Here is a 17,075-nt window from a genome sequence, read left to right on the forward strand (position 1 = left end):
TCATAGCTATTCTACAAAAGAATACATATGTAGATATTGAAAGGGATAATTCTAACATTAACAAAGAATCAATAGCTGTCAAACACACTATCATCACATCCAGCAATTCAAATAAAGAAAGCTTGCAGGAAAGAAAACCTATTGGGTCATTTGAGTTGCTAAAGATGCAGTATACAATTCAAACATAGGTTGTTGTGTCACAAAACTCTAAAATAGAAATAAGCCCATAACCCTTCTCCACTGTTCAGTACTTCAATACTCTACTAATCAATCTTCCCAGCCTATTGTACCCTTACTGTTAAAAGTATTTCAGTCTCATTCCAGAACATGGACACAAGAGACTGAAAATGTTGAAAATGGAGTACAAAGATTGATCTGCCAGAAGATCTAGCAGCATCTGTAAGGCAAGGGCTGATAGAAGTTTTGCATTGAGATCCCACAGTAGGACTAAGGGTGTACAGGGAAGATAGCCAGTAGGTAGAAGTAAAAGCCATCTACCCATCTTTTCTCCTTGCCTTATTCCATCTATGCCTCGTCCTCATCATTTCCTCTCACTTCTACATACTGGTTATCTTTTCTCATTCCTGATCAGGGAACTTGACCCAGAACATCAACAATTTTGTTGCCTCCACAAATACTGCTTGCTTGACCCATTGAGTATTCCACTGGTTTGCTTTTTGCTTCAGTCCACAACATATTCAATGTTTGAGTACATAGTCCATTGACATACAGAGTTCCAGAGTGAGAGTACTTCGAATTTTCTCCCCATCTGTATTAAGTAGCTAATCCCTTTGCTTTAAACAAGCCCTATTTGGCATCCTCTAGCCCAGTGGTCCCCAAAGCATGTGCTACTGGGCCACGAGGAAACAATATGATTTGGCGATATGAAACAATATGAGTCAGCTGCACCTTTCCTCATTCCCTGTCACGCCCACTGTTGAACTTGAACGCACGCGAGGTGATCAGTCGCCTAAATGCAGTGATACCCTCGCGCCAGGGATCACTGGTTGGCCTCAGGTAACCGGCCAGAAGCGCCGTCGCTATTGGCCTGGAGCGCGGACAGATGGGCACCACCTCTAAACCTGTTTAGCACACCGAATGTTCATGGGGAACCCAGTGCTGAAATATTCGCAGACAACCTAATTCAGGCTCAGGGTTTCGTAAGTAGCAGAACAGCTACCTTGCTGCGATCTACTGAAAGTCATCCCTCCAGCCAAACTTTTGTCAGCCGATAGATCCTACCTACCTGCAAGGGGGGGCGGGCATGCGCCCTGTCGCTCTCCTCCTCACTCTCTCCAGACTGTGACCGCTGCGGCCCCGGTACGGGGACCTCTGGCCCTTACCTTGTCCTCTCACCCCACCCACGACCAGTCACACCTGGCCAAGGCATCTGGTGGCGGGTGGGTGGTGTTACGAAAACCCCGTAACCAGGTAACTTACCAGCAAAGATAGATGGATCAGCTGAGTCGGATGCTACTATTTTCAAACGTTTTATTCAATAAGGGCACAAACGTATGGTTAATACAAAACATTCAAATCGTCAAAACTCAATCTAAAACACCGGTGTAACCATAATCAATCAGAAATAAGCTCTTTCGTTGTCTAGGGTATATAATACTGAGTCCAATTGGAAATATAAAGAGTCACTCTGAAGTCTGCAGGCTTTTCCCTTTTTGGTTTCACGTGTTGGAGAGAGAGAGAGATAAAACGAAAAAACTTGCCCGAAACATCCGTGGAATCAGGGGAGCGATCTTCCCCGTTGTTAGTTAAAAGCGATCTTCCGTTGGTTCCAGCCACAAACCCCGCATTCGGAATTTAACGCACGTGGCTTATTTCAAAATGGCTTCCCGTTCCCACGGGAAGCGGTATCGTGCTTCTTGGTGTTTCCTTGGTGCGTCTGAGGGTCGTCCTCTTTCAGACCCTTCTTTATACTGCCTCACGGGATCTCAGGTGTCAATCAGGTTGCAGGTGATACAATCTCTCTCTCAACCAGCCCACTTTGCCCGAGGGCTTTACAATGTCCCTGCGAGTTGGCACGTCTGCAGTTCCCAGGTGTCTCCTGAGAACAATGCCACAGTCACCAGCTTTTGTCCCAGTGGAATGCGGTATCCAGCACGTTGCTGTCTTTCCATTCCCTGTGTCCATTCAGCCTGTCTCTCTCTCTCTCTTGCTCTCTCTCTCGGGTCACTGACCCCCCCTTAAACTAGGGCTCTCGCAATTCTCACAAAGGAGGGGGCTGGTATCATAACAGTGGGAAGCTGGTGTTCGGGCCCGGAGGCTGTCTAATGAGGCAATGAAACCCTCAAAACTGCTTTGGTACCTTGAGTCCAAGTACCCTGCACTTAAATACAAACCCGTTGAGTTATTTTGAGCGGAAAAAATGTGAGCAAGCGGGACAGAAGGAAGTGCTGATAGCCACGAAAACTAAAATGCAGAATAGACTGGACATAGGGAACCCCCTTCGACTATTGCTGTATTCCGGTCGTGATTAACACCACCACCCCCCCCCCACCCCCGCTGTCAGCCGGTCCACAAGAATATTGTCAATATTAAACCGGTCCGTGGTGCCAAAAAGGTTGGTGACCCCTGCTCTAGCCTGAGTAAACAGGCTGTTGAATTCTGTTGAATACATTTTTCAGCAACATCATCTCTCATTCTTATAAATTGCAGTGAATATTGGCATGTTTTACTCATTCCTGGAGGAAATTTAGCAAATAGAACCAGCACTCCTTCTAAATAGGGTGCAGAGGTCAAAATCATAGTATACCAAATGAAGTCTTTCTAAAGTCCAGTAAACATCAGTGAGACTTTATTAACATTTGTGTTCTATCCCCCCTTGAAATAAAAGCACAACATACAATATGCTATCCATATTTCCTGCTGTAAGCATGTTCATGTGTTGATCTCATGAACCACCATACCGTGATCCTTATGTAAACTTTCACCAACTTCTCAACATTTGAAAGTAATCTTCTGATTTTCTATTCTTCTTTCCAAAGTGATTGACATTTACATATTTTACCGCTTTTGCCTCTTTTTACTCATTTACTTAACATGTCTGTACCCTGATGCCCTCCTCATTACTCATTATGCTTTGGATTAACAGAAAACCTGGACCTCGTAATCTTTGTCTTTTCACAGACATCCTTAACGTAGATGGTGAGTCGTTGAGGACCCAGTAATGAACCTTCTAGTACTCAGCAGTAACAGGTCTCTGGCTGGAAAAAAAAACTATTTTGTGTTCTTTCTTTCCCCTAGCTTTTAAACAAATCTCTGTCCACAATAATATGCTTTCCCTTATTTAACGTGATAATCAATTACTTTTGAAAATCCATCCACTAGTTCCCTCGTCACTATTCTGACAATTGAATCTTCAAAACAAAATGGATTTATTTAATACGATTTCCTTCATGGAAGTATGTTAATTCTGACTAATCTTATAATTTCCTTACTACGCTGATATTATATCCATAACAAAATGGTCTTGACAATTATAGAGCAAACACGAGGAAATCTGCAGATGCTGGAAATTCAAACAACACACACAAAATGCTGGTGGAACACAGCAGGCCAGGCAGCATCTATGGAAAGAAGCACTGTTGATGTTTCGGGCTGAGACCGTTTGTCAGGACAGTTGTTGACAATTATAGACCTTGTTATCTCCTCATTTCCTCTCTTTCTCCTTTCTTGAACAGCATTTCTACATTTGCTGACTTTTGATCTATTTGAACTGCTACAGAATCTGGGACAGTTTGTAAGGCAATTGCTAGTTCATGCACCTCTCTGCAGCCGCCCATTTTGGATGACTCTGATGTAGGATTAAATGTATCAAGTTATTAGTAACATCTGTGGAAAGAAGCACAGTTAATGTTTCATCCCACACCTATATACTACTAAAACACTCATGCTCTGTTTGTCTGTTTGTGACCTCCAATTTGTGCAAACGGTGCATTACAGTGGCACTATTTTTGGCTAAATCGACTTAAAATGCACTAACTTACAGAATGCAGGCAAAGTCCAGGGTTATATATTCGTATAAAATTGCTCACTTGCCAAAATCAACAGCCCCGCTTTTGATGTCAGCCATGGCGGAAACTGCGACGCGACACCACGAATCATGAGGACAGCCAGCCTCAGCAGCGCCTCACAATGCTCACAGCAGCAACACCAAGCGGAGCAAAAGGGCAGGGCAGCTCTATTTCAAACGGTCACATTCTGCTAATCACCATCAACATGTGCAGCATTGGGACAGATCTAACTGCCACCCATCAATAAGAGATAATTAAATCTTATTGTAATGACATACATCGAGACACCCATCAAACCCTTTGCTACAGTCAAAGGACAGCGGTGACTATATCACGTCCATTTAGGAGAGTGCTAATAATATGGTTAGCCCAATTATGCTGCATGAAAGAGAAGGGGGACATTGTGGTCAAGAGATGACGTCAGGAAGCGGCAAGGAGAGGGAGAAAACAAAAATTGGATGAGGCCAGGGCCGTATGACTCCAGGATCAGAGACAAACAACAAACAGCAGAAGAGATGAAGAGACAGGGGATGAAAGGGCTGCACGTCTCCAGAATGACAACAACAGGCACAGGAGGAGGAGAGAGGAAGAAACAAAGGAGCTGAGAAATGCACGTCTCCAAGATCAGAGACAAAGAATAAACAGCTGAAGAGATGAAGAGATGACGGTTGAAAGGACTGCACATCTCCAGAATGACAACGAGAGGCACAAGGGTGGCAAATCAACCAGAAATGATGCCATCAAAAGTGTCATTCATTAAATGAGGAGGAGCTATATTTGCCTTGCTACGCATCATTCTTCTTTAATAAACTGAGGTTTTCTTCTTCAATTTCCAAAGCAAAGAGAAACCAATAGCATTCAGGAAAATTTAATGTCCCTTCTGGTCACATCAGACTGCACTACCCTTCTCTCAAAGGGTGCCTCAACAGGTCACCCCGTTGTCTAGTTCATTGCTAATCCTCAGTGAGATCAGATAAAGAACGTATTTAAGATTTTAACCATTTTCTCTACATTATCTCCTGTCTTTGCAATCAAAGGAACCAAATCAACTTTTGCTCCTCATTTTACTTGTATAATATAGCAGTTTCATATTCCTTGATTCCTTGAACTTTGATCCATTTTCTACTACATTTTGAGTCTGAAAAAGGTGTTTTGACCAAAAACATGAAGTTCTTTGCTTTCTCCTCATATTGCCTAACCTGTGGGGTATATCCAGCAGTTTCTATTTTAGTACCTTCATTACAAACAATTTATTAATGCTCTGATTCCGATGTAAACCCAGTCCAATAGCTTATGTTGCGTACATGATCTTTAGTAAAGCTTGCAACAAAGTTCCTCATAGCAGGCTTCCCAGTGTAGAAACACTAGAGGGCATAGCTCTAATATGAGAGGGAGAAAGATTAAAAAAGATTTATGAGGCATATTTTTAAAAGAGTGTTTGCAGGCTGATTCAAATTAAATCGCATGGGGTCCATGGAGACTTGGTCAATTGGATTCAAGGTTGGCTTGGCCATAAAAAACAAAGGATTGTGGTGGAGGGGTGTTATACTGACTGGAAATCTGTAACCAGTGGTGTTCTGAAAGGAACAGTAGTGGGACTAACTGGACTAAAATATAGGTAGACTGATTAATAAAGTTTTCAGGCAAGCAAAAATTGGTGCAAATGTGGATAGTAAGGAAGGTTGTCAAAGGATTCAGCAGTATATAGACAATTTTGAAATTTGAGCACAGAAATCACAGATGAAGTTTAAGTCTGACAAATGCACGTTAGGAGTCAAATGAAAGGGGAAAGACCCTTAGGAACGCTGATATAGCTCAGAATTTGGGATGCAAGTCTTGCTCTCTGAAAGTGGCAAAACAAGTTGATGGAGCAGTAAAGAAGACATACAATACACTTGCCTTCATTGCTCAAGGTGCTGAGTATAAAATTGGGAGAATGGTAGGTGCCTGGTAAACACTGCCAGGGGAAGTGACAGAAAAGGATATAATAGCGATATTTAAGTGACATTCAGAGCACATGGACAGGCAGGGAATTGACAGATACGGACCACATGCAGATGTGATTTGATAATTAGCATCACAGTCGGCACAGACTTTGTAGGCCAAAAGGCCCGCTCCTGTGTTACAGTGTACTATGTTCTATTATTGAGTCCCTTTGTTCAACACCACCATTACATGCTATCCTTCAAAACTACCAATATCACCTGTCTTCATGGTGGCCCCTTCTGTAAGTGTTAAGCTATCTCTCATTGTCATGTTTCCCATCCAAGAATCTTGAACATGTGAATATAAGTTAATATACGAATACAAAAGCAAAATATGAAGAAAAGGTCACTGAGAATTAAGTAATAGTTCTTGTTGAAGAGGTAGAACCTACAAAAGTACAGCTGGTTGAATAGTCTCCCTCTGAACTTATTAAGTAGATTTATATCACAGCAGCTCAGAAAGGAAAACAATTAGTTTAGTTTGTTATTCTAACAAATACTCATAAATGGATTGAAATAAACAGAATCAAAAAGAGAAACAGTAATCTAATTTTTCTTTATCCTTGCTTCTTCCTTATCAGAAACTGATCAGTGTGACACCATCTATGCCTTGACAGGGGCTTTGAGTAAGAAGAGATGTGCTCATCATTCCTCTGGTGTTGACTGGCCTTATAAATCCATTGGGAACCTCCGGAGAATTTGTACCACTTATATTAATGTGCTTCCCTGACTTTGCTGCCTATACTCCTCAGACTCCCCATGTAAAAGATTCAAGTCTACAATCAATGTTTTCCTGAGTATTCGTATGGTAAATTGATGGAGTTCCTGGGGACTTCAGTAAGCGACATGTAGAGAAAGAAAAGTCTGCAATGTGCACTTCAAAGTCTTTTACTAGGAAAAGAGAATCCTAACGACAAACATGAAAGGAACCCCTACTCATTTTACTAATGGGTCATAAATATAGAATAATACAGCAAAATAAAACAGCTTTTTGGCCCACTAAGTGCTGACAGTTAAGATTCCATTTAATTATCCCATTTTTATTCTCTCCACATTGCATTCAATTATGCTCAAATTCTACTACCTCGTTACATAGGCACATATGCACATTTAACAATGGTCAATTTATCAACCAACCTGCACTTCCTTCAGCCACACCTAAAGCAGCTAAAGTAAGTAGTAACTTTCTTCAACCGTCAGAGGAAGAAAGTGCAAACTCTATACAGATGGCATCAGGATTGTGACATTCCAAGGAGGCGGAAACACAAGTAATCACAACATAAATTTTTAAAAAGGTAACTAAACACCATTGTTAGCACTATAAGAAGCATCCAAATTGGCATTTACATAAATAAAAAATGTATTTCACCTCCACAAGTTTGGAAGCCAGGTACATGGAAATTGTTGTGCTTTTGTAAAACATCATGGACATTCCAGCTAAGAAACCTGCATTAAAAATGATTGATGCACATTAACACAATAAATGTAGCCTCACAAAAATAATAACAATAATCAAATATAAAAATGATGGCTCTTATTTGAATGGCATTTTGGATTATACTTATTATTGTTCTGTTTAAAGACATCTTAGAAAAATATCTTAAGCTGTGAAATGTGTACTTTCACACTAAATGTCACCTATGGAGGGCACAAACTAATCAAGGTGAATGTGAAAATGATTTCATGCACAGTTCTGTATGTGAGACTGCATATTCAACAAATTAGCCAGAACATTATTTCTTGAACTGTCAAACACAACAATATTTTATACTTGATTTGAAGAACATGAACAAATGCCATTGTCATCTTCAAATTATAACTAGCCCATGCCACAGTTCTAATATTAATTAGCTGAATTCCACTAACAGTCAAAAGAATAAAATTAAAAAGCATTTGGATGGACTTTTATTATTCTTCCTTTCTCTCCATTTCATGTCATAAATGGTCACCTTAGAAACATATGTATAACACATTGGAAAATCACATTAAAAAAAAGCTGAAAAATTATTACTCTCACCAGCAATCAGTGCGTGAAGCTCATCATCCAAATCTCTTACCCATCGGAGAAAACAGCTAGTACCCTTGACATGAAATGAAAACACCAGAATTAAACTGCTTTTCCTCTGGCATTGTAAACACATTTATCAAATATTTTTCAGTAAATGCTTCGCTTAGACTTTGGAAAACCATGTAATAATTGGTTGCATAAAAACACGTCTGCTGGTTAGAATAGAATGAAATAAATTTCTGAAAATGTCATATATGGGGCCTCAAATACATCAACATGGAAACATGCATGGATCAGCCAGCATATTCAGAGGATTAAGTGAGTTGCAAATATCCAGAACTTACTGTTTGATTTTCAGTGCCTATCATTTGCTTCACAAAAATACCACCCTGAGGCTCTCCATTATTTTTTTAAAATTGCTGGACTTTCACATGAATTATCCACTGAACCTGTCACAGAAAGTTATGTCTGGTAATTAATACCCCAAGACCGGTCATGCCCAATTTTGGTCATATTTCAAAATCATAGCAGGAGGGAGATCAGTAAAGATAACTTTACCTAGAAAGTTACTTCTTCTGGAAATAAAAACACTGTTCAGTTGCAAATAAGTTTAACCCAAAGAACAAAACTGTGCAGCACTTGTTGATGCTGGGAAACTTGACCTGATTTTCAGTTTGTGCCAGAAATAAAGTTTTGGCGTGAATTTCACCCGAGTGTTAGTAGTAATTGCATGACATCTGCTTTGTGCCTTACACAGCAATTTTCTACTTCACTTCTCTGCAAAATAGGAGTACTCATTTACTCCAGCTTTTACTGGCATTAGTTCCCCTGAAACCAAGCTATTTCAAGAATCAAGAGACACAAAAGAACTGCTGGAAGAAATGAGTGAGTCAAACAGCATTTGTGGAGGCAAGGGGTTGATCGACATTTCACATTGAGATTCTGCACCAGGCCTGGGAGTGCAGATGAAAGGTAGCCAATATAAAGAGGTCAGAGGGAGCCATGATGAAATTTAGGAAGTCACACTGATTTATGACTGAATCCAACTACAATTTAATGAGATGGCATCCATACTGGGAGTTTGACAAATAATATTAGTATGTCACATTATGGTGATTCACTGCCCCCAGAGCAGTGGAGAATTTCAACCCATCATGTCTGTGTTAAGTCTTTAGTAGGGTCACAGCAAATGTATCCCAAGCTCTGTTATGCCCCAATACCTTGCATTTATATTTTAAATATTTATCATCTCTTCCTTAAAAAAATGCAATAGTCTTTACTTCAATTCCTCAATCTGGCAAAGGATAATACAAACAAATAATTTCCCTGATACTCAGTACCACTTTTAAATGCATGATCCAATTGAATCTTACCAAAAAATAAAATAGGATGAATGCAAAAAGCTTTACAAACATTTCTAATAATTTAAAATATGCTAAACGTCCTCCTTTTCTGGCTTAGGAGATGTGGCAACAGGTGCTATATTCAGTTTTCTGCATGACCATAACAGCTTCTCAATTTGAAGTAGCTGCACCTAGATCCCGTGAAAATTATTTAAGAATTGACTCGTGACACTTTTAGAAACCATTAACAATATCTTGGCAGCTCACACTGTGGAATTAAGAGTTCTCCAAAGTCTTGCCTACACCTTCTGCTGAAGATTTTCAAACTGTGGTTTTTAATTATAGGAAGCATTCACTCAAAGGAATAACTTTCCTCTAATGACCCAATCAAAAGTTAACACCTTAAAGACTTATATTAAGGCATCTCTTGTCGGTCTTTGTTCCAAGGGAGACCATCCTAACTCTTTAAAGCTGTATTCTTTCATCATTCTTATCATTCTGATTGCACAATATATGTTTTCTAAAGCATCCACCTGTTGTAAACTTCTTTGGCTTATGTGTAACAAAATACAAAATGTTTTTTCAGTTTTTAAAATGACAAATTAGTGATTCATGAAACCAATGTACTATCTCAGCTTTGAAAATTTCCTGTAACATACTCAATGTTGCTTTTTTAATGCTATCACATTTTAACTCCATTTCATTTCATTATTCATGTTTATTCTTTAACTTATTGTCTAATTACCTTGACTCTTTACTAACACCTCACATTATTCAGTAGTCATTCATTTTCAATTAGTTTCCCAGAAATATGGTATAAATACACTTAATTTTGTCATTTACAATTTCATTATAAAATTGACATTCTTATTGTTGTTTACTGAAATAAACTCCAATATAAGCTTTTGTGTTATTACCTTGTAAATACTGACAAAGGATCCTAGAAAAGCTCCAAGCTGGAAATTTTCTTTATTGTACAAAGCAGACAATAACCGGGATGGTTTTGTAAACAAGTGTCTTAATGCAGATGGAATACGAAGGCAGCATTGAATAAGGTAGCCAACACTGAACATCCGTATAAAACCCTGAAAGAGATTTTTTTTAAAGTATTTTAGAAATAGTATGAGATGAAAACCATATGGTTACATTTTCTATATCCCTGGATTGAATATCCATTATAGTTCATTTAACTTTCAGAGATTTACACACACTCTTTAAGACAATCCCAAATGGAATGTTACTGAATTTTCTCTAACTTATAAAATAAGTACAAGACAGTTCAATCGTGTAATGGTAATGTTAGTCCTCTATAATCCAATGAATAGGATTTCAAATTCCAGCATGGCAAATTAAGTATTTATATTCAAGCTTAAAGAAGTATTTTGTTTAAAAAAAAATGTCAGTGAGGGATCATGAAGTTGTACTCACACAAAACTCAACTATTTCACCAATTCCCTTTAGGAAAAGAAAACTACTGTACTTTCCTAGTCTAGTTGATGAGTATTCCCATTCTTACAGCATGGTTTACTCTTTTCAGAATCAGAATCAGAATCAGACTTTAACTCATCCTTTATACCCCAGAAGATAAGGTTTGAATTTATACTCCACTCATTTGCTTTCCAAGTGTTACTATAAAAAGGAAATTTTGAAAATGCTTTAAATTTAAGATATTGCACAGCAGATCAATCATCTGCTGGAGAGAGGATATACTGTGAATCTATTCACAACTCGAAGCACACATCCAACCCTCACAACCTGCCATTTCAATATGAAGATGATCTGTGTATTTCTATCACATTCAGGATCTCAGCAGGTTATAATAACTGACTTGATTATAACCTTGAATCAAATTAACCTTGAAGTTAGGAACATCTGTTTGGCTGTTTGATGTATGAGTTGGTGGAGTTAGCTGAACAATGCAAAATTTATTTTTGGTATTTTAAACATTTGATGAGCAAGATATGTAAAAATTCTGAAACATTGCTGATCTATTGTCCCATCTTTTCTTTCTCACTATGTCCACATTACTTAAGATTAGATGTAATCATCTTCCCTTATATAATTTTCTATCTTAGTGCACAATCCTTACACTGGCATTCCTCATGGTGATTAACAGAAATAAAGATGGTTGGTTCCTTGATACTAGACTTGCCAGAGAGGAAAAGAGAATGCACTAAATTTAGCTATTACTAGTGTAATCCACCCTTCTAGAACATTAGTTTAAGAGATAGAGTATTTTTGTGTATTCAGTTGAAGAGCTCTCATAGGTTGATCCTGTCTAACTGACAGCTAGTGATACACAGTTATTGAGAAATAGCAAGACAGGTTTGAAGGGCTGGGCGATTAATGCTTCTTTTATTTCTATTGTGTTCTCATAGATAGATAGATAGATAGATACTTTATTCATCCCCATGGGGAAATTCAACTTTTTTCCAATGTCCCATACACTTGTTGTAGCAAAACTAATTACATACAATACTTAACTCAGTAAAAAATATGATATGCATCTAAATCACTATCTCAAAAAGCATTAATAATAGCTTTTAAAAAGTTCTTAAGTCCTGGCGGTAGAATTGTAAAGCCTAATGGCATTGGGGAGTATTGACCTCTTCATCCTGTCTTGGAGTTTGGATTATGAATGTTTGGCCTGCAGGTGGTGCATATTGAAAGGCTGTTCCCCCAAAGGGCTCAACCACACTGGAGCACAGAGAGGAAATTAGATTTCTAAGGGATGAGAGTGGAGTGCTGGACAGGACAGAGACTGATGCAGCAGCAGGAAGATCAGCATGAGAGTTGGTAGTTAGAGAAAAATTAGGGCTTGGGTCCGCAGCCAAGGGTTATTACGAGGGAGTTGTTTTGAGGTTGGGAGTTAACAAGTATGGAGATCAAGTGGAAGATCAGTGGTATGGGTAAGATGGAACTGAATGCCAGGACTATTGTACATGAAGTCTGCAAGCTGGGAGGCTTCCTGCCAGCCACTCACTCCTCTTCGGCACATAAGAAGAGAACTGTCACAAAAAAAACTCCCACTGGAAGGGAACCTACCTTAGGTATGCCTACAGATTCCAAATCCCCTTTAAATAATATTAACGCAAGCTCACAAGTGCTTTTGGGGCTTGCTTTCAAACAAGTGGCTGGCACCACCTGCAGGCCAAACATTCATAATCCAAACTCCAAGAATTGCTCTATTAGCAGGTTAAATGCCCAGAATAGGCATGAGGCTATGAACTTAGTTGACTACAAAATGGTCATAATATGCAAACTGATAAACCACCGAAGATTTGATTGGAAAACAATTACTTACTTTAACACAATAGGAAATGCAGTTGTCTTCATAATGCCTACAACATCTGTGTCTTGGGCCATGTTTACAACTGAACAGAGAAAAACAAATTTAATATCTTTTCTTTCTATTTTAATAATGCCATTTTTGAGGACAGTCTTGAATAAAAAATCTCAAAGGATAAAACAAAAGCTTAATGTTATGGGACTGCAATAAGTAAAGTGTACTATGTTACACATCAGATACAACTGAAGGATCTACAGCTCTAGACAAAGTTTTGATAAGTAATGAAATACTGCTACGAGGTCAATGCAAACTCTGCACTCCACATCAGACATGCATTGTGCTCATTATTTATGGTTAGTTATTAAACACATGACAATTTAATACACCTCATAAAATAGAGTGAACGAGAAACACTGTACCAGCTGACTTTCAACTGACAGCAATAATAAATTAAGTTGTGTAGAGGCATTAAATCAGGGAAGCAACATATTAGGTCATACATCGGGTTGCAAGCAGTACTTGATTTTGTTCAAACTTCAACTAAATTTTATCAACTCGTTTTGTTTAAACTTCAACTTTAAGATCTCTAAGTTCACAATGCAAAATGATTTCATGCTTTCATTGTGAAAGGCATAGGTATCTTCATACAGCTGTATCAACATATTTGTATTATGTACCTTATAGAAGGCACTCTTTAGCATACTGTGATGCCATTTTTTACCTTGCTTCACTTTTCACTGATTTTAAAAAAACATGAGCAATAACGCTTAATTGCAACCTGGTGATCAAACAAGTAACACTTTAAAGAAGCCAAAACATTCCCAAAAAGTTTCATTAATGCAGAAAGACCAAGAATATCAATTTTTTGGCTGCAAGCAAATAAATCATGATTAACATTGCTTCCAGTCTGTGTTGTCAATGGGGTGGAGTACTTCACTGGTTGCTCACCCACTGTGTCTCTCAAAATAAAATTAGCCATGCAGATATCTTCAAGATGGGAGCCTCATTACTGAAGACTAAGGTGACTGAACATTTTAATCTTATCTGTGACTGGAGAAACAGAATGCAGAGAAGACAAATCCGTAAGATCTAAAAAACGCAGGAATGGAGGCAAGGCTCATGAAAAGGTTATGGTGGGACATGAAGATGGATATGTGATATTTAAAATCAATACATTGATACATAGGTGTCTTTTAGGCCAACACAAATACAGATAAGGGTTTCGGCCCGAAACATCATTATTACCTCCTCCCATAGATGCTGTCTGGCCTGCTGAGTTCTGCCAGCATTTCGTGTTTTTTTTATAAATACAGATAACTGAGTTTTAGAAATTTATCACATAATAATAATTTAGAGCTTATGAAGAAATCAGAATGAGAAACCATTAAGGATGTTGTAAGCTTTACCTACAGAGATGACAAAAGTAAAGCTTAACATATTGATGACATTAAGCTCAACTCAATTTATATTTAAAACTTAGTTATGACCAAATCAAGAAAATAAGCATAAGAACATAAAAAATAGGAGCAGGAGTAGGCTGCTCCGCCATTCAATAAGATCATGGCTGATCTGGTCATGGACATCTCCTCCTACCTACCTTTTCCCCATAACCTTTATTTCCCCTACTACGCAAATATTTATCCATCCTTGTCTTAAATATATTTACTGAGGTAGCCTCCACTGCTTCATTGGGCAGAGAATTCCACAGATTCACCACTCTAAGAGAAAAGCACTTCCTCCTCATCTCTGTCCTACATCTAATCCTCCCAAATATTGAGGCTATGTCCCCTAGTTGTAGTCTCTTTAGTACAGATTGTCAGGGGAATAATGTTGGATGAGATGTTAACTTGATCGTGGGTATTCTGATGAAGGGTGTTCAACAAGAAATGTTAACTCTGTCCACAGATTGTCCCTGACCTGCTAATCTTTTTTCAGCCTTTTCTGCTTTTGTTTTATGTTAAACTGAGATCCTGTTTGCCAATCAGCTTTTTGAAAATGACCAGAAGAGGCATCCTTTTTATTATTGGACTGCTTGTTATTGCCTGTTATGCCTCCAATTTAACTGCAATTCCATAAGTATCTATTTGCAAAGCCCTATGGATTGCTCTAAAAATGGTAGCAATTATACTTAGTGGCCAATTTATTAGGTACACACACTCGTTAATGCAAATATCAAATTAGCTACCGTAGATTTCGCACTACAGAGCGCACCTGATTAAAAGCCGCTGGCTCTAATTTTAGAAAGAAAATCAATTTTGTACTTGTACAAGCCGCACCGGATTTTTGGCCGCAGGTGTCCCACGTTGTAATATGAGATATTTACACAGAAAGATATTACACGTGTTGGGCTTCAAATTCTGCCCTGTGTTCGTTTTGGAAGAGAGACAACCAACACCGGATTATAGTGAAGCGTGGCTTTATTGCAGAACGCGTTCTGCCTTCCCCTTACATTCTGCTCTTATTTATACCCCTTTTTCCCCCAAACCAAACCCTCGCTGCACATATTTGGTAAGGCTAAACTTTGTTATACCTATTTGGTAACATCGGACACTTGTGTCCTTATTGGCCCGATGCCATTCACTCACGAGTTTTCCTGTTTTTTTGTTTACTGAATTGCTAGCAGTTTCGGTGCAGCGGAATCCTCAGTTTCGCTCCCTCCTCCCTTGTACTGCTGTCTCCTAATATCACGCGAGCCACTCCTGACCTGAAGCGGCAGTCCCAAATTAACCCTAACACATGTGAGGATTTTTTAACTTTTAATTAAATCCGTATGGTAACATAAACAAATACATATTGCAAATGCCTTTTTTCGAACCGTGCCTGTAACACGGCTACTTTTAAAATACATACGTATTATGCCAAGATTACGTGCAGCAGCTCGATTTCCTTCTTCAACCGCCAGATTGATTGCCTTTAACTTAAAAGCTGCATCATATGCTTTTCTTCGAGTGTTTTCCATGTTGATGAGGGCGAGTACAAATGGCTGATTTACAATAATTTGTGAAAGTGCGCTTGATTTATCGTACAATTTCATTGGACCTCTGTGAACTACTCATCAATTTTATTGGTCTACTGTTACCAGGCAAAATGTTTTTGGCGGTATGAAAAAAAACCATGCATTAGCCGCACCGTAGTAAAAGCCGCAGTGTTCAATGCTGTTCAAAGCATGGGAAAAAAGTAGCGGCTTAAAATCCGGAATCTACGGTAATCATATGGCAGCAACTGAATGCATAAAAGTACATAAAGATGGTCAAGGCATTCAGTTATTGTTCAAACCAAATATCAGTTGTATGTACAATTTGATTCAAAAACAGACAATTAAATCAGGAATTCATAAATCAAGACAAAAATGGGAATCCGATTTGAATGTTAAAATTGATGGAAAAAACTGGTCAAGATTATGTTCTGAAAGTATGAGAAATACAATAAATGTTCGACTTAGATTAATACAATATAATTTTTTACATCAATTATATATAACACCACAGAAAATAAATAGATTAAATTCAAATATGTCTGACCAATGTTTTCAATGTAATCAAGAAATTGGTACTTTTTTACATTCTTCTTGGTCTTGTTTTAAAATTCCACCATTTTGGATAAATCTAAGACTTTTATTGGAACAAATTACTGGAGTACAACTCCCACATAGTCCAGTATTATTTTTATTAGGAGACATTGAAGGGACAATACCGAAATTTAAATTGAATAAGTATCAGAAAAAATTTATAAAAATTGCATTGGCAGTAGCTAAAAAAGTTATCGCAGTTACTTGGAAATCTGATTTATATTTAACTATGGATTGTTGGAATAATGAAATACATAGTCCTCTTTTGGAAGAGGACAGCGAGGCTGAGAAGAAGTGCGGCGGCGGCCATTTTCAAATTGCTTCTCAGATCGGAGTTCTGAGAGGCGGGACTGCGCAGGCGCGTGAAGGAGGCCTGGGAAGGAGGGAAGATATAAAAAGGAGAGAAGGAGTGAGGCAGTTCTCTTTTGGAAGAGGACAGCGAGGCTGAGAAGAAGTGCGGCGGCGGCCATTTTCAAATTGCTTCTCAGATCGGAGTTCTGAGAGGCGGGACTGCGCAGGCGCGTGAAGGAGGCCTGGGAAGGAGGGAAGATATAAAAAGAACGCAGCCTTAAGCAGCGGGCAGCTTCGTTTGCGGGCAGCGGAGTGAGTCGGGAGCAGAGTGTAGGGCTTGGGCTCAGAGGGCTTAGGCGGAAGAGGGCACAGTAGGCTTATCTTTTAGTTCTTGTTATTTTCAGTTATTCGGGAGGTATGAGTGTGAGGGCAGCTTGTTGTTCTCGGTGTCGGATGTGGGAGATCCTGGAGTCTCCGAGCCTCCCGGACGTCCACATCTGCGCCAGGTGCGCCGAACTGCAGCTCCTGAGGGACCGAATTAGGGAACTGGAGCTGCAGCTCGA

General features: G+C 38.9%; 1 protein-coding gene across 4 annotated transcripts in view; it reads right to left on the reverse strand.

Moving 5' to 3' along the window:
• Positions 1-17,075, reverse strand: part of tmem135 (transmembrane protein 135) — a 414,067-nt gene that overhangs the window by 13,912 nt on the left and 383,080 nt on the right. For all 4 annotated transcript variants that reach the window (XM_073043372.1, XM_073043371.1, XM_073043370.1 and 1 more), the window contains 4 exons: positions 12,669-12,738; positions 10,282-10,449; positions 8,031-8,094; positions 7,383-7,459 (listed from right to left, as the gene is read on the reverse strand). In XM_073043372.1, coding sequence (XP_072899473.1) covers positions 7,383-7,459; positions 8,031-8,094; positions 10,282-10,449; positions 12,669-12,738 — 379 coding nt within the window. The remainder of the gene's footprint in view (positions 1-7,382; positions 7,460-8,030; positions 8,095-10,281; positions 10,450-12,668; positions 12,739-17,075) is intronic.

The sequence above is a fragment of the Hemitrygon akajei genome, chromosome 4, assembly GCF_048418815.1.
Source record: "Hemitrygon akajei chromosome 4, sHemAka1.3, whole genome shotgun sequence".
NCBI classification, from domain to species: Eukaryota; Metazoa; Chordata; class Chondrichthyes; order Myliobatiformes; family Dasyatidae; genus Hemitrygon; species Hemitrygon akajei.